This window comes from Artemia sp. Qi Xiang Cuo, chromosome 6 (genome assembly GCF_049724085.1).
Source record: "Artemia sp. Qi Xiang Cuo chromosome 6, ASM4972408v1, whole genome shotgun sequence".
In the NCBI taxonomy this organism is placed as follows: domain Eukaryota; kingdom Metazoa; phylum Arthropoda; class Branchiopoda; order Anostraca; family Artemiidae; genus Artemia; species Artemia sp. Qi Xiang Cuo.
In genome coordinates, this window is record NC_142799.1 from 55,152,075 (window position 1) to 55,180,037 (window position 27,963).

Sequence of the window (27,963 nt, forward strand, 5' to 3'; positions counted from 1 at the left end):
TCAATTATAATCATTATTAAAATCTCTGATTGTTAATGCCCTGGCGAGTGACTACTGACAACTTGTTGAGTTTTGTAACAAATAAACTGTTGGCTTGAAGATGATTGGTCACTAAATACATATTCACAATGAGATATAACCAAGAACAAGACTAATTCGAGTCAATCATATTTTTTAGACAATTTTTGATTTGCTAAAAAGTTCAATGGAAAATTCTAATTGGCTCAATTAAAATCATAATTAAATCTCTGACTGTTAATGCCCTGGCGAGTGACTACTGACAACTTGTTGAGTTTTGTAACAAATAAACTGTTGGCTTGAAGATGATTGGTCACTAAATGCCTATTCACAATGAGATATAACCAAGAACAAGACTAATTCGAGTCAATCATATTTTTTAGACAAATTTTGATTGGCTGAAAAGTTCAATGGAAAATTCTAATTGGCTCAATTAAAATCATAATAAAATCTCTGATTGTTAATGCCCTGGCGAGTGACTACTGACAACTTGTTGAGTTTTGTAACAAATAAACTGTTGGCTTGAAGATGATTGGTCACTAAATGTCTAGTCACAATGAGATATAACCATGAACAAAACTAATTCGTGTCAAACATATTTTTTAGACAAATTTTGATTGGCTGAAAAGTTCAATGGAAAATTTTAATTGGCTCAAATATAATCATAATTAAATCTCTGATTGTTAATGCCCTGGCGAGTGACTACTGACAACTTGTTGAGTTTTGTAAGAAATAAACTGTTGGATTGAAGATGATTGGTCACTAAATGCCTATTCACAATGAGATATAACCAAGAACAAGACTAATTCGTGTCAATCATATTTTTTAGACAATTTTTGATTGGCTGAAAAGTTCAATGGAAAATTTTAATTGGCTCAATTAAAATCATAATTAAAATCTCTGATTGTTAATGCCCTGGCGAGTGACTACTGACAACTTGTTGAGTTTTGTAAGAAATAAACTGTTGGATTGAAGATGATTGGTCACTAAATGCCTATTCACAATGAGATATAACCAAGAACAAGACTAATTCGTGTCAATCATATTTTTTAGACAATTTTTGATTGGCTGAAAAGTTCAATGGAAAATTTTAATTGGCTCAATTATAATCATAATTAAAATCTCTGACTGTTAATGCCCTGGCGAGTGACTACTGACAACTTGTTGAGTTTTGTAACAAATAAACTGTTTGCTTGAAGATGATTGGTCACTAAATACCTATTCACAATGAGATATAACCAAGAACAAGACTAATTCGTGTCAATCATATTTTTTAGACAATTTTTGATTGGCTGAAAAGTTCAATGGAAAATTCTAATTGGCTCAATTAAAATCATAATTAAAATCTCTGATTGTTAATGCCCTGGCGAGTGACTACTGACAACTTGTTGAGTTTTGTAACAAATAAACTGTTGGCTTGAAGATGATTGGTCACTAAATACCTATTCACAATGAGATATAATCAAGAATGAGACTAATTCGAGTCAATCATGTTTTTTATACAATTTTTGATTGGCTGAAAAGTTCAATGGAAAATTCTAATTTGCTCAAATTAACATTGGTTATATTATGTGAATGGGCATTAGTGAAAAAAATAATAACACGAACTGTGCCCTTAATTACTACTTACAGCACCGGACTTTCAAACACCCTTTCAATGCATACACAAAATCGTCTCCTCTCCGAGTTTTTAAAGTTTACTTTAAATAACCTTACAAACTACCACACTGATATATACTAAAATACTTTTCATACGAATATAACCGTCAATATCCTAAGGGGTAAAAACAAACCCTACATTCAAATTTCTTTAATTCCTGTCACAACAAAGCATTACTAACAACAACAAAAAAGCTCAGATATGAAATTAGACCCTGAACATAGACTATGACAATTTAAAGAGAAGGGGCCTGTCTTTTAGCTTACTATTTTGATTAGTATCTTGCAAAAAATGGAACACAAACAATTATTAGCTGACGTTTCATTATTATTAGTTGACTTTTTGTAATTGACGTTTCATTTCCAAGGTCAATACCCTCTCTTAGAAACAAATTAGAATAGGATTTAAATCAGAAAGATGTTTTAAAGCAAAGGCAAACAAAACTTAAGTTGGAAAGTAATAAAGGATCTGGATGGAAAGGGGTCTACACTAATAATGCGTTATCCCTCGCGGTCAAATACTATGGTGATTAAACACATACTCTGCCTCTCATTTAAAACTAAGATAAAGAAGAAAATGAAAAATAAAGTAACAGAAACAAGAAACATATCCATCTACATAATTCACAATACAATCTCGAATATATTTTCTACCCCTCCCCCAACCTAAAAAGGAGAAAAAAGTGAAAAAAAAACACTACCAAATTGCGAAAAAAATCGTGCGGCAAAAACATAAAACATATCTGCATCCGAATGAGAAGGAAAACAGTCCATTTTTCCATAGAATGGTTTCAGCCTTGTGGCCACCAGGACCACCACTAAAACATATTAGAACGGCCGCCCACATTTAGGAACACGGAATGTAGAAAATCATTTGACCTTTGTAGGAAATCACAACAATCAAATCGGAATTACTTCCGGCTCAGAAACAGGAAACTACCTTAAACTCAGCATAGTAGGGGGGGGGAGGGGCTTATTTTTTTTCCGAATACTAGAAAGGATAAAAATCTACTGTTTTCTGTAAGGATTTAGCTGTAGAGCTTGTAAGACTTGTGTGTCAGTACCTCATTAACGAGTACAGCCTGAGCAAAATTATGGAAAATGATTAGCATTCTCAAGAAAAAGAAAAATAAGAAAAAAAAATCAACTCTACCAAATATTGCTTGGCAAAATTCTAAAACTATTGACGCTTTTTTAATTTCACTCTGCAACGTTAAAGTACCTGATATCAACGGCTAATAGTACCACCAATGCTTGTACTGCCTTTGTCAAATGTATTTCATCTTTTTATTTCGGCCAGCTAATTATTACTTTGTCCACAACGGTAAAAGTTTAACTATTTTTGCGCCCATGTTAAAAAAAACAAAGATCCACTTCTCTACACTTTCTTATTTTCTTCTCACCTATTCCTATTAAGAATATAAACAAATGAAAAGAACATATACAAGGGGAGGTAGGTTTTGCTCCGTTTCTCCTCCTCGATTTCCTCGTAATTAAATATAATTTCTTTCTGTTCTTTTTATATCTTTTTGTTCTTAAACTAAACTTACGACTTAAAGTGCTTAAATAAAAATGGTTAAATCCTCTGCATTGAGATAATTTCTAAAGCTCTTAAAAAAATTTTAGGAACAAGTTATGACAAGTATTGCTAATTCACGTTCCGGGCCACTTCTAAACACCCCAATGTCTGCTCTTGGCCTACCAGCTGTTTCTTCAATAAAGCTAGCGGAGGATCTACTTACTCTGTAAGAAAGCCACTGTGGAAGAATTGCAGTTTCATTGACACAATTTCCATGGGTTCCTTCAATTAGAAGGAGGGGGTCGTCCAGATTAAAGAGTGCTCTGTACTGGTTCACGATATCAAAAAGATTTTGCCTTGTTAATTGAATGATCTGCAGCACCAACTGGTAGCCTTCAAAAAAAGGTGGACTATATTAAAATAGGAGTTTAAAATGCAAAATTTACAAACAAAGCTTCCTTAATCTTTTAAAGTAGAGTTGAGTAAAAGAAACTTCCCAGATTTTCAGGATTTGATATTTGACTGTTTTTTTTTAAGTTTCCTTTATCTGGATCAACTTTTTTTTTTAATATTAAAAAAGACTTTGTTATGAAAGTAATTGTTTACCTTATAATGAACAAGAATAACATTCAGTGAATCATCGTACCCTAAACAAAAGAGAGTAACTCATGCGGTTTTTCGTAAATGACCAGAAAATTAGAAAAATTTTTCTGTTGGGTAGGCATCCACTGTTTGCACTTGTGAAGGTATGTTTACTTTATAGTGAGTAGTTGAAACCGACCTTGATTGGGACAGAAATTACTTCCCAACTCATATCTGAAATATTACTTAACGTTGTTCTGGGTATATCAAAATACCCAGCTAACTTCATTACTCCTTTTTACATATTTATTATTTAAAGTTAGGATTCCATGAAGAAGAAGATTATTCAGAAGATCGATATATCAGCTAAACCTCCTGCATGAATCACAGCTTGGAAACTTATGTTCTGCAATTTCAAGTTCAGTTTCATAAATAAGTACCAAAGGATGCTAAATTACAAATAATAAACTAAAAATCGCTTATGTTCAGCAATTCTAAGTCTAGTCTCCTAAATACGTAACAAAGAATAAGCCTTAAAGCTTTAAATCATCCTTACATCTTATGTATCATTAGCCTTAAATCACCTTACCCTAAAGCACCTAGAAATTAATTTCAGTGTTCCGTTGCTCCAAGTGTTCTGTGTGACCTATCTTATGTATCCCCCCCCCTGCTTATCAAACCTCATTTTTTATAGTCATAGATAATTAAAGAAAAACAGGCATATTCCGAAGCTTCTATGACTTTTATTAATAAATTTTAGTTTTTAATCGTTTCCATCATGCAAAAACAATTGTTTACGTTTTTTATTTGTTTAACCTATTACCGAAAAAAAAACATACTTGCATACAGATTTACCCCTTTAGAAAAGGGTCAGACTGGTTTCCTTTGAGAGGGAGGTTAAAAATGGAAAAGGTACATTTTTAAAGGCCACTATTATTCAGTTTTTATGGAGTCTTCAGAACAATCTCCAACGGCAAGGATACCCCCCCCCACACCTCCTTTGTGCAAGTATGGAAATACTGTATGACTTTATGGCAAGTGAGGAGGTTTTATGCGTCAGAAAAGACGAAAAAACAGATCTAGACTAGAAAAAAAGATTTAAAAACAAAGATGTAGGCCAAAGACATTCGCGACGTTGGCTTTACGCTAACGTTGACTGTTTTCCTTTGAGGGGGAGGTCAAAAATGGAAAAGCCACATCAAAGGCCACTATTATTCACTTTTCAGAGAGAGTCTTCAGAACAATCTCCAACGGCAAGGATGCCCCTCTCCCCCTCCTTTGCGTAAGTATGGAAATACTGCATGATTTTATGACGAGTGAGGAGACTTTATGCGTCAGAAAAGACGAACAAACAGATTGAGACTAGAAAAAGACTTAAAAACAAAGATGTAGGCCAATGACACTCGCAACGTTGGCTTTACGCCAGCGTTGACTGTTTTCCATAGAGGAGGAGGTAAAAGATGGAAAGCCCACTTTTTTAAAGGCCACTGTTATTCACTTTTCACGGAGAGTCTTCAGAACAATCTCCAACGGCAAGGATGCCCCCCCTCCTTTGTGTAAGTATGGAAATACTGCATGACTTTGGGACAAGTGAGGAGGCTTTATGCGTCATAAATGATGAAAAAACAGATCGAGACTAGAAAAAAAGACTTAAAAACAAAGATGTAGGCAAACAACACTCGGGACGTTAGCTTTACATCGCCTACACTTTTGACTATCCATCAAGGAAATGATATCACCAGAAATGTTCTATTTAAAACTGGATAGAATTACCGCTAAGACAGCTATATTCCGGACTATTATTTTTTATACCGGTTGCGTTATCTGAGCTGCTAAATATTTAATTTACAAAACGTAAATAAAGAATACAGAAAAGAATACTAAAACATTGTTTCTTGGAAACAGAACGTTTAGAGCGCCAACGTTGTCGGTTGAGTATAGGAAGGGGGATCCATGCCATAAAACTAAAATATTTGAGATTGTTTTACTTCGGAAGATAGCGGCAACTCATTGTTAGAAATACTAGCGATAATTCATCACAGCATCAAGCCACTTGAGTCCAACAAAGCTCTGCACCCCCCTCCTTCCCCAGTCAATTCAAAACTTGACTCTTTACTCACGCTCATAAAGTTCTAATATTCTTTTAAATTCTTGCTTATGATATCTTCAAATTCTATTCAAGGATGTCCTGCTAAAAAATACATGATTTGTTTCAAATCAGAAACGAACTATTGAAATTAAATTAGTCTGATTGAGCATTTAAGACGTTTTTTCGGCCTAATAAGACTAGCATTTTTGAAAAATTTGCAAGATAATCAATGAGACTAATTATTAATATGGGTTTATACATAACAATTGATTGTAAAATGAATGCGTGGTCAGGTTTCAAATAACTTGATTTTGCTCTCATTATTCGCGACTAGCTAGTACAATTTTCACTCGCCTGTCTTGTAAGCCAGCTTAGTTTTATCTTGTTTTCTCAAAACTTCACTTCTTCGCCGCCTAGACACGTCTTGTAGCGAAAAAAAAATTATAACTGAGTGTGTTTTGACTTAAGGTCGATTCACAGTGAAATCTTACTGATAGCAATAATTAGGCAGCGCTAACTTGAGCCAATCATAGGATGTTCTGATTGGCTGAAAAATCCTTTGAAAAATTCAGATTGGCCTAAATTAGAGATAATTAAATCTCAGTTTTAGTAAGATCTTGTTGTGAATGGGGTATTAACAAGCTCGTCTATGTTTCTATCTATAATGTGCTTTCAATTGGTATTTTTTCATATGGTAATTTCAAAGGTTGTAGCATCCAACTTTGAACATTTATACATTGACACTCAAGTAAAGTGTTAAACACGCAAAAGTGTTAAACACTCAAGCATATTACCTTTTTAAGTTAATATTTAAGCTATTATGAATCATATAAGAAAAGAAATCACTGTAAAAACCGATTTGTTGGTTTGAAATTTCATCAATGATATTTTATTTATAAATCATATAAAAAGATCGCAAAATATAGAATTGGATTTTCTTTCATTCAACGAGCTAGTTCTTTTTATTTCTGTCTTTCTCCTTTGAGCTTCCATTTAGTACTCTCGATTGTGAGTGCTATAAGTTTATTTTCTCTCTTATTGGCTCCCTTACATAGTTCCGTTCTTTATTAGGATACGAAATAGAACAAATCCTAACAGAAAAAGTTCCATTGGCTTCTATTTAGACAAGAATAAAAGATTCTCCAATTTGGGGATTATAGAGGAAAACCAACACTCGCTAAAAATAAAGTACATTGGTAATTATATTTCTTTCTAAAAGCTGTGCTGATGAGTCTGAATGGATTGATAATGACATGGAGATGCCAAATCGACAATTTGGGCACCATCTCGCAGATTTTCGGTTTCATCGAAGTCGCGAACGTGGTAAATCATTTGAAAATCAGAGAGGATTCTTTATTTTTTTTAAGAGTTTTTAGCGTTATGGATTAAAGAACACTTCGGCAAACAAACCGGCAACTCCGTACTGAAGGCGTTAATTTCTTTCTTTTTTAAGCGTTTTATTAGGTCTGGAATTTTTTTAGCCCCATCTATTATAGCCACAAAAACCAATCATAATGGTAATTATAAAGAAATAAAAAGAAGCGGAAGTCAAAGCATTTGTCTACCATTTTAACCAACACGTGTCTCAACCAACGGTCCCAATAGCACAATGATGATATAAAAATAAAAATTTGAAAGAAAATACATTAAAATAAATATCAATAATAATAAAAAAGATAAAGGGATGGTGAAGCCCCCCCCCCTCTTATCTCCAATAGAGACAAAATACGAAACAGCAGAATCCAATAAAAAATTAAAAACTAAAAAAATTATCTTATATAGTTACACACAATGATTGAGCGGTGTTTTCATTTCGTAGGAGACACCTTAATTTTCTTTATTTGTTTCCAAGATTTGCAATTAGTTTATTTAATATTAATTGCACATTTCAAGTTAAGAAATAATACGATCCAAGGATTCCCAAAATTACCAAGGTCTCTCTGTGCCCATTTATTATTTATATAGGGCAAATCACGATACAAACCAAATCACGATAATACCAAAATCACGATACAAACAGTTGTCAACAAAAATCAAAACATTATTTAGCTAATTTGAAGAAGTCTATTATACACTTGAGAATATTTTCCATATTCAAGCATCAATACCAACAAATTATAGATGATTTTTCAACCAGATCGTTATTGCATTAAAATCCAGGCCAGCAATAAATCTTTCTTTTAAACATTTCTTTATCTAACTATATTTCTCTTTCTCTATCTATATTTGTTTCAGGGCTTCGTCAACTTAGCCACTGAGCAGTTCAGTTGTTTGGTATTTTTCAAAATATCATCTCCTTCATCGTTGACAAAATATTGTCATCATTCTCTATATTTAAAGCGCACAAGTTAACATCCACAAATTAAAGATAATTTTTCAACTAGATCATCATTGCATTAAATCAAAAGAAGCGATAAATCTTCATTTGAAGGTTTCTCAGTCATTTGTTGTTACGGTTAAGTTAAGATGGCCACTGAACAGTTCAGAAGTTAGGTATTCCTTAAATTATCGCCAGCCTCATCGTTTTGACACACAAAAAGACACACACACAAAGAGAATACACACAAAGACACACAAAAAGAATACAGGAAGACAAAGCCACTGAGCTGCTCTTTTTTTTTAAATGAACATCATAGCGATATAACAACTGCGTTGATGCTCATTTTCTTGAGAATCAGGAATTTTTCAAAAATAAGAATGTGTTTTGAAGTCAATTCAAATTTATTGAGTTTACATATAGTTCCAAAATAAAGTTTTGTCTAAAAATAAAAAGAAAAGTTCGCAATTTTTGTTTATTATTTATCAAGGAGGCACACTTGTGCCTCTATAAAGAGGCGTTCCACCACAATGTTAAGCGATTTCCGGTCCTAGCGGTTGCAGAGAGACAGCGGTAATCGCATTTTGTAGCCCAAGCTCAAACTAAGAAATATGCAAAATTTCATGCTCCTCCAACTTTATCTTCATGGGTAAAAGTGGGCCGGAAGTTTCGACCCTCCGACCACAGCCCCCCTTTACCGTTGTCGGATTGGGTTGATATTTAGAGGTTAGGCTTTTCTAGGGCCCGGGAGCTTTTCTTCGAAATTTCAGCTCAATCCGATCACCCCTTCCCTGTTTTCCAAAAACCAAATATAACCACTTAAAGTTCAAAAAAAAAATTTTTTGTTAGCCACGCCTACAGCCCACAGTTGGCAACTGATCCGGGTGAATGAGGACTCATTCGAAGCAGAATTCGACCTGTTAGGGCCTTTTGATATTTTCAACCGAAAAAATTATCCCCCGAATTTACATTTACGAAAAACCTCGTTTTCCTATAAGAGCCCATGTTAATTTTTCCCACCACAGCCCCCCTTTAACGTTGTCTGATCGGGCTGAAATTTAGAGGATAAGTTTTCCTGGGACCTGGGAGCTTATCCTCGAGATTTCAGCTCAATCTGATCACTCCTTCCCTGTTTTCCAAAAACCAAATATCAAGTTTTGTGGGGATTTGCTTGCGTCAAAAATAGATTCCACTTACTAAAAAACAATTACAATTGTGTCTCTTTAGTACAGCGGTCGATACTCCTGACTGTCAGGCGGACGACCCGGGTTCGATTCCCCGTCAGAGGAAATTTTTTATATACTGAATTTAAAGTTTAAAAAAGAAACTCAGTTTCTTTTTTAAATTATTTGAAAAAAAATACTTTTTCTAAAGAGTTAAAAAGGCTGAGTTACAAGGTCGACCCTTAAAACACCCTGTCGAGAAAGAAAAGAATAATACACAATCATCTAACAGTTAGTCAAGCAATAATAAGTAATAAACTATACAAAAACGTGCAGAAATTATTTGAAAAAAAACTACGTTTTCTAAAGAGTTAAAGAGGCTGAGTCACAAGTTCGAACCTTAAAACGTACAGGGATTAGGAGGTACAGTTGGGGGCTCCCCCCCCCCAAAACCCCCGCTTTCGCAGCCTTTAAATAAAAACAAACAAGTTTTTTAAACTGAAAGTAAGGAGCGACATTAAAACTTAAAACGAACAGAAATTATTCCGTATATGAAAGGGGCTGTGCCCTCCTCAACGCCTCGCTCTTTACTTACAATTTCTTACAAAATCTTGTCAAAACTAAGATAAACCTGCATAATTCAAGCATAAGTAGAAAGATATTAGTTATTTTAGAACATATTTACCTTTATAGTACTATGTAGTATAATTGTAGTACTTTTACTGTACTAAATAGTACCTTTATGGTACCAAATGGCTTATTTTTTAGTTTTACTATCAGTTTCACTTGATTTGGGGAAATTAGCTCCAAGTTTGCCCCAGGATTTAGATGAAATTACGCCCCTTCAATCAAGTCGCTATTTTTGGTCACCAGGGCCAATCACAGCGGCTTTGAATGTGGCAACAGTGCTTCCTATGTCATTTTAAAATTCCATTCCAGCCGATATTAACCTAAATAATTATTCTGTTTGAGTTTTTCTTTGAGTGTTTCAAAAAAAATTCTCCAGTTCTTTTATCTTTTCTGTCACCTGCTTATTTTATGTTCTCTTCTGTTTTTAAATCTTCTCCTCTTTTCTACCTGCCTCGTCTCTTTTTTCTTCCTGATTATTATCAATTTCCCTCCCCCTCCTCTTTTCTCTTAAGCTTTAAGTTTTTCATCCAATGGGATAGACGGTTTCAGTATATCTAACTCCAATTGCTTAGAGAGAAAATGGTTTTAAATACAGTCAAGGATACATATATTTTAAGTATTAATGGATAAAAAAGGACCAGATTCAAACTGTTACCAAACATGGGGAGAAATTACAAAATCTGGGAAAAGTTTTTGGAAAAAGTTTCTCTTAATGTACAAATCCGTTAATTAAACATGAAATAAATAGAAAAACACAGTTTTTGAAACAAAAGTGAATTGCAGTTAAAGGTACAACAAGAAATAGTTTTAAAATAAGGGGGCTAAAATACTCTACAACCCCCCACTAATTGTAGAAAAATTGATAATATGGCACGCTCAATTTGACAAGGAATTGGAATCGGAAATCCTATCCAAATCACGAGATGGCATCGGGAATGATAAAGTTTGGTATTGCTCTATCACCAAGTTTATGTTGTGCAACAATATCCCTTAAGTAGCCTAATTACTATGAATCTTGAATATCTCGGTATTTGACTACTTTGACCACATTTCTTATGGAATTTTCAAGTTTTTTTTTCTTTTCTTACAATTGATTCTTTTTATATTATGAACTCCAAAATTTTGACTTCATTCTGCTTTGTTTGGGATGAATATAACACAGTCTGCGTTAAGGTACTTGCTCGGATGTGAATATGATTCATATTAACATATTTTTTTGTCTCTTTCTCCCCTTTTCCTAGGACAAACGGAAAAACCTTCAAAAACAGAAGATCCAGGTTAATACATCACCATATATTACTCAAGGGATATCAGAATGTCTCATTCCAAAATCCCTAGGTTTCAAAAAGGATAAGGACAGATGCTGGGAACAGTTTCTCATTTGAGCTATTGATCAATGGAGACTTACTAGAATCGGAATGAATAGAGTCTAGTGTAGACTGTAGCCAGAAGTTACGTGATTGTAAGAACTTGAGGCGAAGTTCAGCTTCAGAATAAACTTCTAATCGTCGAAGATAACCTATGATATGGATACACTGAGAGAGCTGGATAGGGCCTCTTAGCTGTGATATCAGACTCGACAGCATTGCCAATCGCTGCTCTTCAACTTCTTTATAAATTTTCTAAAATATTGAATCATTGAAAAATGAAAGAGCGAAACATTTGATAAAAAACGAAAAAATGATTAAGAAAAGAAAATAAAATGAGGGTGAAAGGACGAGACAAAACCAATTCACAGAGAAATAAGTTATCTTTTTGGGGAAGTACGCAGAAACGGGAAGAGGATCTTTTGGCACAGATTTTAAGCTTTGTACGTTTCTTTAAAGATCCCATTTTCATAGTTTTTGTGTTACAGATAAAGCGATTATTCTGAGCACTACTTACAATGCTTTGTGAACACGAGCGAGGACTATTATTACCTTAGAAAATTTTAAAATGTCTATTGTGATAGTTGTAGATATTTTATATACAGAATAGATGCAGAGCAATTACATATTTGAAAACATTTAATTATCACTGAAGTCCTTTTAATGGCGCCTGGGCACACTGAATAATCTTATAATTTAACACTTCTTCCGTAACCTGTGTAACATCATACAAGTTAATAAATCTAAAGCAAAACCGCAAGAAACAAAGAAAAAAGAAAGAGGAGAGACAGAGAGAGAGAGAGATATATGGGGAGAGGGAGAGAGAGAAGGGTAAGACAAAGAGAGAGGGAGTGAAAGAGAGAGAGTGGGGAAAGACAGGGAGACACAGACAGAGAGAAAAAAGTGAGAGAGAGAGAGAGAGAGAGAGAGATATATAGAGAGAGAGAGAGAGAGAGAGAGAAGAGAAGAGAAGAGAGAGAGAGATAAAATGTGTGCTGTCTCATTACTTAACTTCTCACTAATAACGCAGATTTTTTCTCTCCTTCAGGGATTTATATTTGAGTATAACCTGGACATACAAATGTTCACTACTGACGAAATAAATAATACCTCTAGTGAAGAAACTCATGCTATATAATGAATTGTGATTATTCATTCTTCCTAGCTTTTTTCAAGTGTAATTTTTTCTGAAAAGGTAATAAAACAGAAGCACTTACATGATTGTAGGAAGTTGTGACCATGGAAACGTTTACAAACTTTCGAGTTGAAAGACCTTTATCAAGCTTATTTTGCCATGTTTCTTTTTTGATTTTTTTCAATTAATCAATATGGACCTAATACTACACTTATATCCTAGTCAAATACTTATTTAACTTGTGTATATATAAGTTATTATAAATGAAGTATAGACTTGGAAACTTGAGGCAATAGATTTGATGTAGCAAGATGGCAAAGTGGAATAAATTCAAATTAATAAATTAGAAAACTAGAATGCGCAAAGCCTTTAAAGAGCCCATAAGAAACCCTTAAGGGATCCGTAGACCATATGGTGAACTTCTAATACCAGGGTTGCCACCCTGACCTGGAAGAATTTACTAAATCGGAGAGGAAAAATTTACTAGATCGCATCTGTTTTTACTAAATGCTTAAAAAAAATTTTGCGCGTGCGGTTACACCGCACGTTCACCATCAAGCATTGATTTTTACCATAGGAGGATAATCAATACGATTTTCACAATCTTTTTTCCTTTTTTCTTTTTTTTTCTCTTTTCCTCTTTTCTTTCGTTTTCATAGTATGATTGAAAATTCCCTAGATTTTTTTTTTACTAGATCTAGTAAAATCCTACTGACGGTGGCAACCCTGTCTAATACACATGTAAACATGTAACTACATAACATGATACTGTAGGTAAGTAGTTAGTGACCTCGGAGTTACAAAAAAAAATCGAATATAAAAAGAAGTTTGCTGTCAAAAAAAAGTTTTAAAAAAACCAGCGTATATATATAATTTCTAGATATAAATTGCAGGAGAGGGCCAGGGAATTATAACGGTGAGCTCTTTCCTTCCAATCAGTTTTTAAAACATGTAGTGCTTAAAACACAAAAATTTAATTAGACCCAGTCGTCCAGTCACGGCTTTCAAAGGCTCAATTCACCTATGAATTTGCACAGAAATTGAAAATTCGGAGCATTGGCTTTAATTCACATATGCTGCACGGTAAAATGGACCATGGCTATGGCTGTTCCAAAATCAAAAAGCTAGCTCTCTGTAATTTTTTATTCTTTTTCCATGGAATTGAGGTCATTGGTGTTCAATTATAAAATTAAAATGAAATCGTGCAAAATAAATTCCCTATACTGTGGAAAAGGCAACTGTATCAACCATGCAAAACATCCTGCGCTCAAACGCAACATCAGATTGACATAGACACAGCTGCAAGCTGCTTTGAAAACTACAGTTCGTGATAAAAAAAAACTGTAAGGATCAAATCGGCCCATGAATTTTGATAACGATCAATACATGAAAAGAATTGGCCTTTTATACTGATTACAAGTACATAACATTCATTAAGTATAATGGTGCTCATCAAACGCTACGAGTCTGAGAAAACTTGCCTGATTTTCAAAAAAAGGAGAAACAATACCTAAAAGTCAAGCGATCATAATGAAAATCACACCATCAGGTTCAACATATCACAGAACTGTACTAAAGAGGTTTCAGGCTACTATCCAAAAAAGTGTGGATTTTTTTTTTCTTTTTTTTTGCCAGAAGAAAGATCACGGATGCGAGTTTATTTGTTTTCAGCTTTTTTTTCCAAGGTTAAACCAATAGTCCCAGAAGATCAGGAGAGGGCTCAGTCGAACAAAAATCAAAAGTTCGAATACCCTCCTTAAGTGACCAAAATATTGGAGGGTAGCTAACCCCCTCCCATGCCTCTTTTTTCCTTACAGACATCGATCACAATTTTGAGATAGCAATTTGATTCAGCACATTTGAAAGGCTCAATAACCCTACTTATGGAGATGACATGACTCCCCACAGCCCTTGAAGAAAGGGGTTTAGGTTATGCCCTTTATCCGTTGTTTACATACTGTATCTGTTATTAGGAAAATAAGGGAATTATTCGGGGAAATTTTCTGCGCGGAGAATTTTCCTTGGTGAGGAAAGTTTTTGGGGGAAATTTTCCAAAGTAATTTAAAACGGAAGGGGGGAGGGGGATTTCTTGGTTTGATTTGAAAAACGGTCTGAAATTAAATAAAAAAAAGTTTTCCCAACTGAAAGTAATGAACAACATTGAAACTTGAAACGAAGGTAAATTATTCGCTCTTTACGCTGAAGTTTGAATTTTTCCCCAATTTTCTTTTAGAGCAACTACTGAAACATAAGAACTGTTGAATTTGAACGAGAAGAATTTTAAGACTTCAGCGTGAAGAGAACAAGGATGAAGAAGGGGCAGTCTCTCTCATAATTTCTCTTCGTTTTACGTTTCAACGTTTCTTTTTACTTTCAGCTAAAAAAAACTTTTATTTTATTTTATTTAATCCTAAATAGCTCGTCTTAGTTTGGCAATGCTGCCATCTCATAGGTGAACAGTGAAACTCCTATCTCTGCATATTTTTTTTTATAAAGATCATTTTAATACTTTTTGTATAGCGGATCTCAAGGTACATCTATTGGTCCAAGAGCTATTAGGATGGACATAAAAGGTCCAAATTATTGGTCAATAGAAGCATTGCATCTAGAATGTTTAAATTCAATTTGTAAAGTGTTATTCCCTCTCTTCAATAATTTAAAAACAATAGAGACATGAGATGAGGCCCGCAAGCCGGGGGGGGTGGGGGGTATATTCATCTCCTGACGTTCCCCAAAATGTTTTTTTTCATATAATTTATAATATTGCTCATTTAACTTTTCTATTTTTAGTTATCTTGAATCAGCCCCCCCCCCCCCCCGAAAATAATTCCAAAGTCTGTACATTCATAAGAATTTCGCCATTCACTAGCGACTCTCTTTCCTTCAAAAGTAGTCGAAGAAGCAACAATTAGTGCTAATTCGATTCAAATCACAGTATTGATCCCAAGGATTCTTATTTCTATATATTTACTGTTGCTGTGATAAAACAGAAATCTGTGCTTCAGTACTTGAGTCGGGCCTCTTTGGATCCTAATACGGAGCAGCTTGCTAATTTCGGTACCCAAGAAACTTGAAGCTATCTAAAGTAGAGGATGTTGTTTTCAAACTTTGGTTCACAGGAAAAATAATTAAAGTAATTTAGATAATATGAGAGTGCATACAACGAGTGCCGACGGGATTATTGCTTTCAAAAAGCGCTTTTCTTGGAAGACATTTGCTAATAATGTGTATGAAAAAACAAACAAACAGGGAACACGTATCGTTCATATACAACCTAACCCCTCTCCCCCCCCCCAAAAAAAAAAATGAAAACTTTAGTCATAACAATGTAACATGTTTTGTCTGCTGCAAAGTATTCGTATTTTCTCTTACCGGGGAAGATATAGAGTAGTAGAAGGGCATAGAGGGGTAGAATAGACAACAAAACATGCCAATCGGGAGGAGAAGGGGCTTACAATTGTGAATCCTAGACTTTAAAAATTGTATTTTTTGTTTCTTCTTTTAAAAATAAAAAAAGTGAAAAAACCCCCGTCATGTATTTTTGAAAAAACCTTTTTGAGTTTTCATTGGAAAAAACATTAACAAAATTCTTACGTCGACTATATTTTCGTGAATACTGCTCGGAAACAAATTATTAAATTGTCAGTATTTAAATCCAATGTATTAGATATTTTAGGGTACCAGAATTAGCAAGTTGCTACCCCGATTTTCAATGCCTTTAGATCTCGAGCTTAGCAAACTATTGCCCTGATTTTTTTCTCCTTTTTTTTAATTTTAACCCCACCTCTTCTCCTCTCAGTGGCACCAATAAAATATAAAATAAAAAGAACACATTTTAAATAATTACAAAACAAAACTAAAATGCCACCTACAACTCTAGAATTCATAAAAATAGCAGCCGAAGAGTGGTCTTCGCATTATTTTACTACTACCACTAAAAAAATACAATAAAAAAGAGAGGACGCACTCCCGCTACAGGAAGTCCCCGCTTACGGTGGCCACTTTACACCATTTAAAAACAAACATTCTTTAAAATTCTAATTCTACGAAGAAGCCACTAAAAAAAAAAGAAAAAAAGAATAAATATTCCTCTCCCACCCATAAAAAACATTAGAAAAAAAAACAAAAAAAACATTCATTTCAACTTATTTTTACAATACATAAAAAAACACTATTTTATACGAATTCAGATCCTGATTTTTAGATCCTAAAGAGCCTGGTTTGCCCTGATTTTAGATCCTAAAGAGCACCGACCTATGTACCGAGTACCCGATTTTAGGGAGGACCGTGCTGCTAAAAATACTTAGTAGAGACAATATAAAAATTAAAAGGGTTCAAACCTGTGCAACTGGAATGTTTCCAATTTTTGATTCCATCTTTTTCACTTCTTCTGCTAAATGCAGAGCATCTTCAAAAGCACCGTCACGAACAAACTTTTGCATTGTTTGTGGCACTTCAAGCAAATCCATTATTTGTGAATGCTCTGCCAAAGTTAATGCTGTTTTTCTTCGTTTTTCTTCTGAATGTTCCCATTTTTTAGAAAATCGGTGGCAGCGGTCAGACAGAACAGCTAAATGATCCGACAAGTTGTGACTACTCTTTGTAAGATTGCATAGCTATAAAGAATATTCAATTGAGAGGTTCTTGTATAAACAAAAGATACATCAAATGTCATCCAATCCCAGGCTTTCATCTAGAAACTGGGTTTGATAGACCATGACTACACAAATAGAGCCTTTCTTGCCGAGTGATTACCTCACTAGATTTTAAATCCTTTGTCCGTAAGGACAGGGGTTCCAGTCCTGGCTATTTGGTTTGGAACGGGGGTCAGTGACGTGACTCTGTAAGCTTAGCCAGTGTTCACCCAGCTCTAAATGGGTACCCGAAGAAATCTGGGAAAGGTAAACACGAAGGGTGTGCGAAAGCACAGGATGGCTGGCCCACATCCCGCCACCCCTCCCACCCCATTGCACTTCCTGGATGAAGGGCCATGAAACGGAGATCAGCACTGTGGGTAGGGACTGTAAAATCCAATGCCGTATTCTTTTTTTCTTTTTGTTTTTACCTACACAAATAAAAACAAGGAACATGCATCATGTGGGCAACTTGTCCAATTTTTTTCATTGTTGAAATTTCAGTTATATACCAGAGGATATTCATGATTACGTAACTTAAGAAACTTAACAAATCAGTATATAGATATAAAATTATTTGCCAAGGGCCAGGAGCAATTTTTACAGGCAGTGGGGGGTAAATAGACATATGTTAGACAGAGGTTTTGTATATTTTCTTCGAATTATAAAAATATGTTGCTCTTTCTTATGTTATTGATCTTATAAGGCGAATGGATAGGGAGGGGGGCGAGTGCCCAATTATTTCAACTAAGAAGGCAGAATATCCTTAACAAAAGTTTGAAAAAATGTAGTATTTTGGCGTATAAAGGATTCTGTTTTACTAAACGATAAAAAAAAAACAAGTTGGACGTTTTGCGCCTATTCGGTTATACCCTATTCTGGTTAATTTATTCATCTTTTATTGTTTTGTATGATTTAACTTCTATCCCCCCTCCCACCCTAGATTTCTTTGCCCCGCCCCCTAGATTGAAAAAAATATTTGTTTCGTTACGTTTCTTGAAAATAACTCTTTTGTGTATTTCCGTTGAATAAAAGCAAAATCGACCCCCTCCCCCCCCCAAAAAAAATATTGAAAGATATATTTGCCGTGACCCTCTACCCCCCAAAATGTTCGTGAACTGACGTTAATGTCTTGTAGTAAAGCAATTAAGATATGATAAATATACAAAACAAACTGAAAACGAAAAGGGTGAAAATAATAAAAAAATAAACCAGTGCTGCACCAAGTCTCACAATGAAAGAGCAAACAAAACATGAGAAAATCACAGTTCATAATTCAAAGCTGATTTTATTTCAAATAGATTGTTTTTAGTTTAGTTTGTTCATTTGTTATAAAATTATAAAAATAAACAAACAGAAACTTGAAATTAGCTGCTTGAACATCTATCATCTTAATTCCGTATTAAATACTGAAAAACAAGTTCTTTCAACTGAAAGAAGGAAAAAAAATTCACCTGAAAACAAATAGATTTTTTTGTGTATAGGAGGGGGGGGCGGGTATCCTTCCTCAACCCTCGATCTTTCGCTAAAGCTTGGCTTATTGCCATAATTCTTTAAGAGAGACTGCTCAAAACAAGGGCCGTTGAATTTGAATGAGAGGTATTTTTAAAGAACTTTAAGACTTTAGCGTAAAGAGCGAGGGTTTAGGAAGGGGAAGCTCCCCTCATATACAGAATAATTTCTGTTCGACGTCACTTTTAATATTGCTCCTTACTTCCATTTAAAAAGACTTGTTTTTTTTTTATATTTAATATCTGATCTTTTTTTCAAACAATGCCTGGAAACCTGCCTTGCCCCTCCATGGAAAATTCCTCCACGGTAAGTTCCTCCCGCGTAAAATTCTCCCCTCGGAAAATTCTCTCAGACAGTTCCATCCTCGCTGAAAATGTCCCCGGAAAATTTCCTATGAACAATTCCACCAGGAAAATTCTCCTGAGCCTATTTTCATTTGAAAAAAGATTTTTTTTTTTTAATTTCTGATCGTTTTTCTAGTCCCGCCGGAAATTCCTCCTCATGGAAAATTTTTCTGAGAAATTCCCGCCTTTGAAAAGTTTCTCCCACGGAAAATTCCGCTTTCCCCACGGAAAATCCCCCAGACAGTTCCAACCTCGTTGAAAATTTCCCCCAAACGATTCCCCCGGAACTGTAAAACTGAGTCGCCAAGTAGAAAATAAGACAAATAAAGAGAATTTTACATAGGAATTCTGGAAAACTTTTCCTGTGTAAGATTTTCCCTGAAAAATTCACCCCCGGAAATTTCCCTCTCCACGGAAAATTCTCCCTGGGAAAATACAGCCAATCCCCCCTCAAAAATGTCCGCATTCATCCAAACAATAAATAGTATATTAAAATAATGAGCTAATTTCAAAACTTACGGCCCTTTACCCGGAGGTTGTATGGGCGGGGGGAGGGTCAACCATCCCCAGAGCCTGTGGGGGGTCATGCCATCCCCAGAGCCTGTAGGGGGTCATACCATCCCAAGAGCAATAGTTGTTGAACCTTTCAACTAAGCTGAATAAAATGGTTATCTCGAAATTTTAATCAGATGACTGGAGGACAAGGAGCAAGAGAGGGGGCCTAGCTGCTCTCCTTTCTTTTTGGTCACTTAAAAAAGGCAATAGAACTCTGGATTTCACTTTGGTTTAGCCCTCCCCCAGTCTTCCAGGACCATTGGTTCAATACGATCACCCCTGGTAAACAATAAATAGTATATTAAAATAATGAGCTAATTTCAAAACTTACGGCCCTTTACCCGGAGGTTGTGTGGACGGGGGAAGGGTCAACCTTCCCCAGAGGCTGTGGGGGGTCATGCCATCCCCAGAGCCTGTGGATGGTTTTCACCCCTGGTAAAATAAAACAAAAAAAAACAAAAAAATAATAATAATAAAAAACGAATAAACACGCATCTGGGATGTTTCTTCTGGCAAAAAAAATACAAAATCCCATATTTTTGCAAATTGGAGCTTGAAAACCTCTACAGTATGTTCTCTGATAAATTCTTTTGATGTATCTATTGTTACCAAAATTTAGTTTTTTAAAGTTTTGGTTACTATTGGGCCGAGTCGCTACTTACTTGCACTTTGCTACCACGAACTGTTTGATAAAAACTTGCATCAACTTAGATTAATGTTTCCTATCTTCCACTTTTCATCCAATTAAGAAAAAAACAAGTTTTTTCAACTGAAAGTAAGGAGCAACATTAAAACTTAAAACGAACAGAAATTATGACGTAAAACGAACAGAATTACAAAGTTTTTTAGTACTTTTACAAAAGCTTCTCATTATTCTAATTAAGTGATCCTTGTGTTTCAGGAGTCGTTCTTAAAGAATTAGGGCAAAATTAAAACTTTAGCGTAAAGGGCGATGTGTTGAGGAGGGGGAAACCCCCTTCATATACGTCATAATTTCTGTGCGTTTTAAGATTTAATGTTGCTCCTTACTTTCAGTTGAAAAGACTTGTTTTTTTATATTTAATTTCTGATCTTTTTTTAAATAATGCTGAGAAATCTGGACCCACCTCCACCGAGAAGTCCCCCTGCCCATGAAAATATCCTCTAGACAATTCAATCCCGGTGAAGATCTACCCCGGACAATTATCCTCCAACTCCATGCGTAAAATTGATACAGAAAAGAGAAAGCAAGACATATGAAAAAAATTTTGTATAGGAATTCTGGCATATTCCCACACTGTAAAATTTCCCCTGATAAGTTCACCCCCCTGGACACTTCCCTCCCCATGGTAAATTACCCCTTGGGAAAGCCCCCAAAAGAAATTTCGGCCCCCCCCCACCCAAAAATATATCCATGCTTTCCAATAACAAATACTATGCGTAAATAATGGGCAAATTTTATAGCCTAAAGACCTTTCCCCTGGGGCTGTAGGAGTCATGTTATATCCAAAGACATAGTTATTGAGTCTTTTGACTATGATGGACAAAATGGCTATCTAAAATTTTGATCAGACGATTTTGCGGGAAAAGGTGTGGAGGAGGGGGCCTAATTACCCTCCAATCTATTTGGTCCCTTATAAAGGGCACTTTAAATTTTAATGTTCGTTCTAATGAATCCTCTCTCGGTATTATAGGGCCACTGGGTCGATATGATCACCCTTCGAAAACATAAAATAAAATAAAAAATAAAATCGCAAGCGGCATTAGATCTTTTCACGGGTAGACAAAGAATAATCACCTACGGAACAAGTACTGACAAAACCACTTGGCCGGCTCAGCAATAAGTGAACAATAAGTGCAGAAATAAGTGGGAGGAGCTTTTTGTTCGCACCGAGAATGAAGAGCCAGAAATCATCTGCGGTAAACTTACTGGTATATTATATAAACTGTGGTTACCACGAACTGATTGGTCCAGGATGGACCTAACTCAGCTGTAGAGTCTATGAAAATTTTGTCAATACCATTGTGTCTACTTCAGTTCAGTAAAAATACAAAGTACATAATAAATTTCATAAATTTAAAGAAATAGCTTAGTAAACATTTTATTCATTAGTGTGATAATTAATATTTTGTTTAGTTAGAATACATGAAGTAGAAGAGTATTAGGCTATAGTCGATGCTTTTAATACACTTTTTCCTAATCACGATCAGAAAATCTCTAGTTTAAAGAGTCCGAAAAATAGCTTTCATTTCTTTTAAATAAATTAACGATATGATTTTCATCATTTCAGTACAAAATAGCATTATCAAAACCATATTCAGTCTGAAATTTTAACCTGCCAATAATCCTTATATGCTAACAATTAGAAAAGAGTTTTGAAAATAGTTACTCCCGGAAATTTTCAGAGGTTTTTGTTCTTCACTGCTGTGCTTCACTGTTTTAATTTGTGAGAAGTTACATGGGGCTGTGTGAAAATAAGTAAAATAAAAGTTTGAAAAATGAAAATAAAAAACTTGTCTAATTGTTTAGTCCATTGTTATATAGGATTATTGGGTGAATTTGAAACACCAGCAAATTAATTTTAAATGAGTTTGGGGCATTAGTGAGTAAAATGGGAAGAAAGAATGCAGGGTGAAGAAACGGAATTTTTAGCCGAAAAACGTATTTTTGTCGATTTTTTGTACATTTTATTGTAGGAGGTGTACCCCAACACGGAATTGCACCCTGCAAAACGGCTAGGTAGATTTTATACTTGAACAATTACAAAAAGTTACAATAGTACAAGACGTCAATTTATAGCTATTCGAACTTAAGGACTATTTTGCATGGTAAAGTTTTCAAATTAATTGGGGTATAAACTGTAGGATACTAACTAAAATCTGAAGAATTTTATCAGTAACTTTTTTTCTGATATTATAATGAACACGAGGACACAAAGTAGAAAATTATTCTCCTACAGGCGATCTTTGTTTTAGTTGGTCCAAAAAGGGAACGGTCTCACCCGAAACAAATTAAAAAACAACTTATTCTTTTGCTTCTAGACAAGAAGCAAAAATGTAGATTCCGAATATGTAAAATTGACTTACATAGCTGTTGTACAGGACGAGTTTACGAAACTGATAGTGATGTTGAGGAGTTAAAAGTCAACATCCTAATATAAAAACATATATTACAATAATAGGGGTTTCTAGAATAGATCAATGGACAACGGAGATTCCTAAAATTGTCATTATTTTAAAGTGTAAAAGACTTTCGGTTTGGGGATCACGGAATGAGATCAGTGTATATGTGAAGAGAGGACCAATTGTGAGGTGTCATGGGCTAGACAAATTAGCTCTTCGCTTGAGGGTAGGGTTATACTTTTTTTAAAGCCTGATTGGACGATGATTTAGAAAAGCATGTACCTTATCTCTAACATGGCATTTCTTTTAAAGAGCTTAATTTATGGGAAAGGCTAATAAGGGCGAAATGCAGGCACTTGTTGCTGGTGAATAACCCCTACAAATAGTAAAATAAGTGGTAAATGGCCCAATATTATTTTAATATTGCAGGCCCTGATGCCCCCTCCCATATTATTTTATTTTAGAACTATCCTATTTACCGTTTTATTTGTTTTTATTATCGTTATTTTATCTGCTTGAATTTTTAAATCTGGAAGTATGTGACAGGTTATAATGTAAAACTGTATTATTTATTATAATTGTGTTGTATATGAAGTTTAGTTGTTGTGTGATGAAGCATAGTTGCATCATTTTGATTCCTGTTTTTCAATGCGGGCAATTGCTGCAGGTGAATAACCCCCTACCAATGGCAAATTAAGGTATACATGATCTAGTTCAGTGAATATTGACTGAAGTGACACCCAAGCAAGCTAGTGATTACAGAAAGCACAAAATAATCGAGTGATACGAACGCATATGACCTACTGGTCGAACGCGTTAAACCCCAAGCAGCAACAAAAACAAGGGAGTAAAACTGGGACACTAAGAAAATTGCCTGTAATTATTAAAAACGAGTAACATTTGTATTAGTATAGTCCTTCTATTGAATTCTACGACTTTACGTTCCTTCCGGTTTTTCTGGTAGTCTTATTCTACAGGTCATTACACTCTTTGCCAAGAGGAACGAGTATAACTTGATTGGTGATTAGGATTTGAATAAAAGGAATAGTTTTTTACATCTTAGTGTTAACTGAGCTAAAGGAACATTTGAAGGTGGAAAAAAAAGGGGTAATGAGGGATTTGATAATTGTAACAAGAAATGATTGAATATGGTGTTTGTTTGCACAGTGCTGTCAGTTTTAGGTAGTTTAGAAATAAAAAAAAATAACACGAAATTGCTGAAAATTTGTGTTAGGAAGTTGAGCTGCACGAAGGGTTCAGATCCATGTTGATTCATTTACAAGGGGATTAGTTAAATGGGGTCGAGTAGCACGGAGGTTTAGTTGTACAGGGTTTCGGTTATACAGGGGTTCAGTTACATGGGGGGGGTCAGTTGTAAGGGGTTTTGGTTATACAGGGGTTCAGTTACATGGGGGATTCAGTTATTTTTTCTGATTTTGTGTGTTTTCGCAAGAAAATAACTGGTCTTTTATCAAACTTAGCCATAGCTACCTGAATTGATAGGTGATTTGAATAAAAGGAATTCAAATATTTTGTCTATGAAATAGAAACCAACTCAATTTGCGAAAAGATATTCCATTTGAACAACTCTGATCTGATTGAATTGTTGCCGACAATGAGATTTAATCGCTGCTAAGCCTATTGTTATTGCAAAAGGGGTTTCTCAATTTACTTCTTAGTGTTAAATGACAGATTTCCAAATACGATCATTTTGAAAAGCAGACAAAAAAATTGGTTTGTCCCCCCATTTCTGTAGGGCAGGAGATAACTTAATTTACTTAGACAATGAATGATATTAATTAGTGATTGATTGTATCAGTGGAAAAAAAAGGATTAAACTGATTAACAGTTAAGTTAGCCCAAAAGGAGCTGTTAACTGATTGAATTGTTTATAAATTTGAAAAATACCTATCGACGAATCGGAAATTTTCGATTAACATTTGCAAAAAAAAGCGTTCCGGGGATTTGCAAATTGGAGAAGAGAGGGTGGTTATGCACTGTATAATACACAAGTGATGTTTTTGGAGAGTTAGGGGTCGTGTGTGTCTCTTTGGGCTATGTGTGTCTCTTTGGGGGCGTTTGAATATTTTGGTTACTAAAGTATTATATTTTCATCATGTTTTAGGATATTCGATTAGGATTAACTTAACTTCATTCCTTGAGTGTTGTCGGGGGTAACACGTAAGTACCAAATTTTGATTTCACTGCAGGGGATTTTCCACAAGGATAATTTTCCATGGGGAGCGAATTTTCCAGGAGGTGAATTGCTACAAGTTTCACGGGAAATCATCCGTACATAGGTTTTTTCCAAATTTTTAAAGAAAATTTGCAAATGAAAAGAGGATTTTTGCACCAAACTTATGCTAATTTCTGCTCGTTTTGGGTTTTGATTCGATTATTTCCTACATTCTTTACAGTCTCATGAAATGTAATTAAACAAATATAAAAGATTTTTTAACTAAAGTAAGGAGCAAGTTTAAAACTCATAACAGATTTTTTTTAAAAATTTGAAAAAAAAAGCCAACTTCACAATAAAGAGTAAGGAGTTAAGTATGAGACAGACTTTTGATCTTTTACATAATTAAATAAATAAAAACGGGGGGGGGTGCTTTGTCGTGGTTTAGCTTGTCACAGTTTTAAAAGAGCTTTACGGGGATTGAGAGACTCAGTTGCCGGAATACGTGTGGTTTTTCTTTATTCCAGTTTTTCTAAAAACCAGTATTGTCTATAACTTAATTTATGTTGGTTAAACTTCCGATGGTTAAGAAAGCGTAACAGGTAATTAAAGTATGAGGAATGGGATGCTATAATTAGAATGATTTTAAGTTGAAAAATTGTGACTTATAAATGACTCAGTTATTTGCTTGCGTGTATAGGAATTCCCAGGTTATTTGCTTGCTTGTATTTTGTGTTAAAATAAGTAGTTTTTGTATCTTTTAAAAGAGATTTAAGCGGTTTGAGAGACTCAGTTGCCTAATTCCGTGTGATTTTTCTTTACTTGATGTTCATTAAAAACGAAATTTTTGTGTTAAATTAGTAGTTTTTGTATCTTTTAAAAGAGCTTTAAGGGGTTTGAGAGATGTACTGTATAATACACAAGTGATGTTTTGGAGCGTATTGTCAATTTAACGAGAAATGACCTAAAAGTGTTTTGAGGGGGATGGGTTGCATGGAGGGTTGAGTTGCATGAGAGTTCAGTTAAAGGGGGTATAGTTACAAGGGGTTTTTGGTTATACAGGGGTTCAGTTACAAGGGGTTCAGTTGCACGGGGGTCGAGTTAAATGGGGATTGAGTTCCACGAGAGTAATGCTTTGTCGTGGTTTAGCTTGTCACAGTTTTAAAAGAGCTTTACGGGGATTGAGAGACTCAGTTGCCGGATTTCGTGTGGTTTTTCTTTATTCCAGTTTTTCTAAAAACCAGTATTGTCTATAACTTAATTTACGTTGGTTAAACTTCCGATGGTTAAGAAAGCGTAATAGGTAATTAAAGTATGTAGGAATGGGGTGCTATAATTAGAATGATTTTAAGTTAAAAATTGTGACGTAAAAATAACTCAGTTATTTTCTTGCGTGTATAGGAATTCCCATGTTATTTGCTTGCTTGTATTTTGTGTTAAAATAAGTAGTTTTTGTATCTTTTAAAAGAGCTTTAAGGGGTTTGAGAGACTCAGTTGCCTAATTCCGTGTGATTTTTCTTTACTTGATGGTCATTAAAAAAGAAATTTTTTGTATCTTTTAAAAGAGCTTTAAGGGGTTTGAAAGACTCAGTTGCCTAATTCCGTGTGATTTTTCTTTACTTGATGGTCATTAAAAACGAAATTTTTGTGTTAAATCAGTAGTTTTTGTATCTTTTAAATGAGCTTTAAGGGGTTTGAGAGATGTACTGTATAATACACAAGTGATGTTTTGGAGCGTATTGTCAATTTAACGAGAAATGACTGAAAAGTGTTTTGAGGGAGATGGGTTGCATGGAGGGTTGAGTTGCATGAGAGTTCAGTTAAAGGGGGTACAGTTACACGGGGGTTTCGGTTATACAGGGGTTCAGTTGCACGGGGGTTGAGTTAAATGGGGATTGAGTTCCACGAGAGTAGTGCTTTGTCCTGGTTTAGCTTGTCACAGTTTTAAAAGAGCTTTACGGGGATTGAGAGACTCAGTTGCCGGATTCCGTGTGGTTTTTCTTTATTCCAGTTTTTCTAAAAACCAGTATTGTCTATAACTTAATTTACGTTGGTTAAACTTCCGATGGTTAAGAAAGCGTAACAGGTAATTAAAGTATGAGGAATGGGATGCTATAATTAGAATGATTTTAAGTTGAAAAATAGTGACGTAAAAATAACTCAGTTATTTGCTTGCGTGTATAGGAATTCCCATGTTATTTGCTTGCTTGTATTTTGTGTTAAAATAAGTAGTTTTTATATCTTTTAAAAGATCTTTAAGGGGTTTGAGAGACTCAGTTGCCAAATTCCGTGTGATTTTTCTTCAATTGATGGTCATTAAAAAAGAAATTTTGGTTTTAAATCAGTAGGTTTTCTATCTTTTAAAAGAGCTTTAAGGGGTTTGAGAGACGAACTGTATAATACACAAGTGATGTTTTGGAGCGTATTGTCAATTTAACGAGAAATGACTGAAAAATGTTTTGAGGGAGATGGGTTGCATGGAGGGTTGAGTTGCATGAGAGTTCAGTTAAAGGGGGTACAGTTACACGGGGATTTCGGTTATACCGGGGCTCAGTAACACGGGGGGTCAGGTGCACGGGGGGTTGAGTTAAATGGGGATTGAGTTCCACGAGAGTAGTGATTTGTCGTGGTTTAGCTTGTCACAGTTTTAAAAGAGCTTTACGGGGATTGAGAGACTCAGTTGCCGGAGTCCGTGTGGTTTTTCTTTATTCCAGTTTTTCTAAAAACCAGTATTGTCTATAACTTAATTTACGTTGGTTAAACTTCCGATGGTTAAGAAAGCGTAACAGGTAATTAAAGTATGAGGAATGGGATGCTATAATTAGAATGATTTTAAGTTGAAAAATCGTGACGTAAAAATAACTCATTTATTTGCTTGCGTGTATAGGGATTCCAATGTTATTTGCGTGCTTGTATTTTGTGTTAAAATAAGTAGTTTTTCTATCTTTTAAAAGAGCTTTAAGGGGTTTGAGAGACTCAGTTGCATGATTCCGTGTGATTTTTGTTTACTTGGTGGTCATTAAAAATGAAATTTTTGTGTTAAATAAGTAGTTTTTGTATCTTTTAAAAGAGCTTTACGGGGTTTGAGAGATGTACTGTATAATATACAAGTGATGTTTTGGAGCGTATTGTCAATTTAACGAGAAATGACTGAAAAGTGT

General features: G+C 34.8%; 1 protein-coding gene across 1 annotated transcript in view; it reads right to left on the reverse strand.

The window, feature by feature from the left end:
• Cog8 (conserved oligomeric Golgi complex subunit 8) overlaps positions 1–27,963 on the reverse strand; it is a 103,884-nt gene that overhangs the window by 23,918 nt on the left and 52,003 nt on the right. Inside the window, exons 3-5 of the mRNA XM_089090852.1 lie at positions 16,820–17,095; positions 11,386–11,599; positions 3,420–3,589 (exon numbers count right to left, since the gene is read on the reverse strand). Of these exons, the coding sequence (XP_088946978.1) occupies positions 3,420–3,589; positions 11,386–11,599; positions 16,820–17,095 (660 nt within the window). The remainder of the gene's footprint in view (positions 1–3,419; positions 3,590–11,385; positions 11,600–16,819; positions 17,096–27,963) is intronic.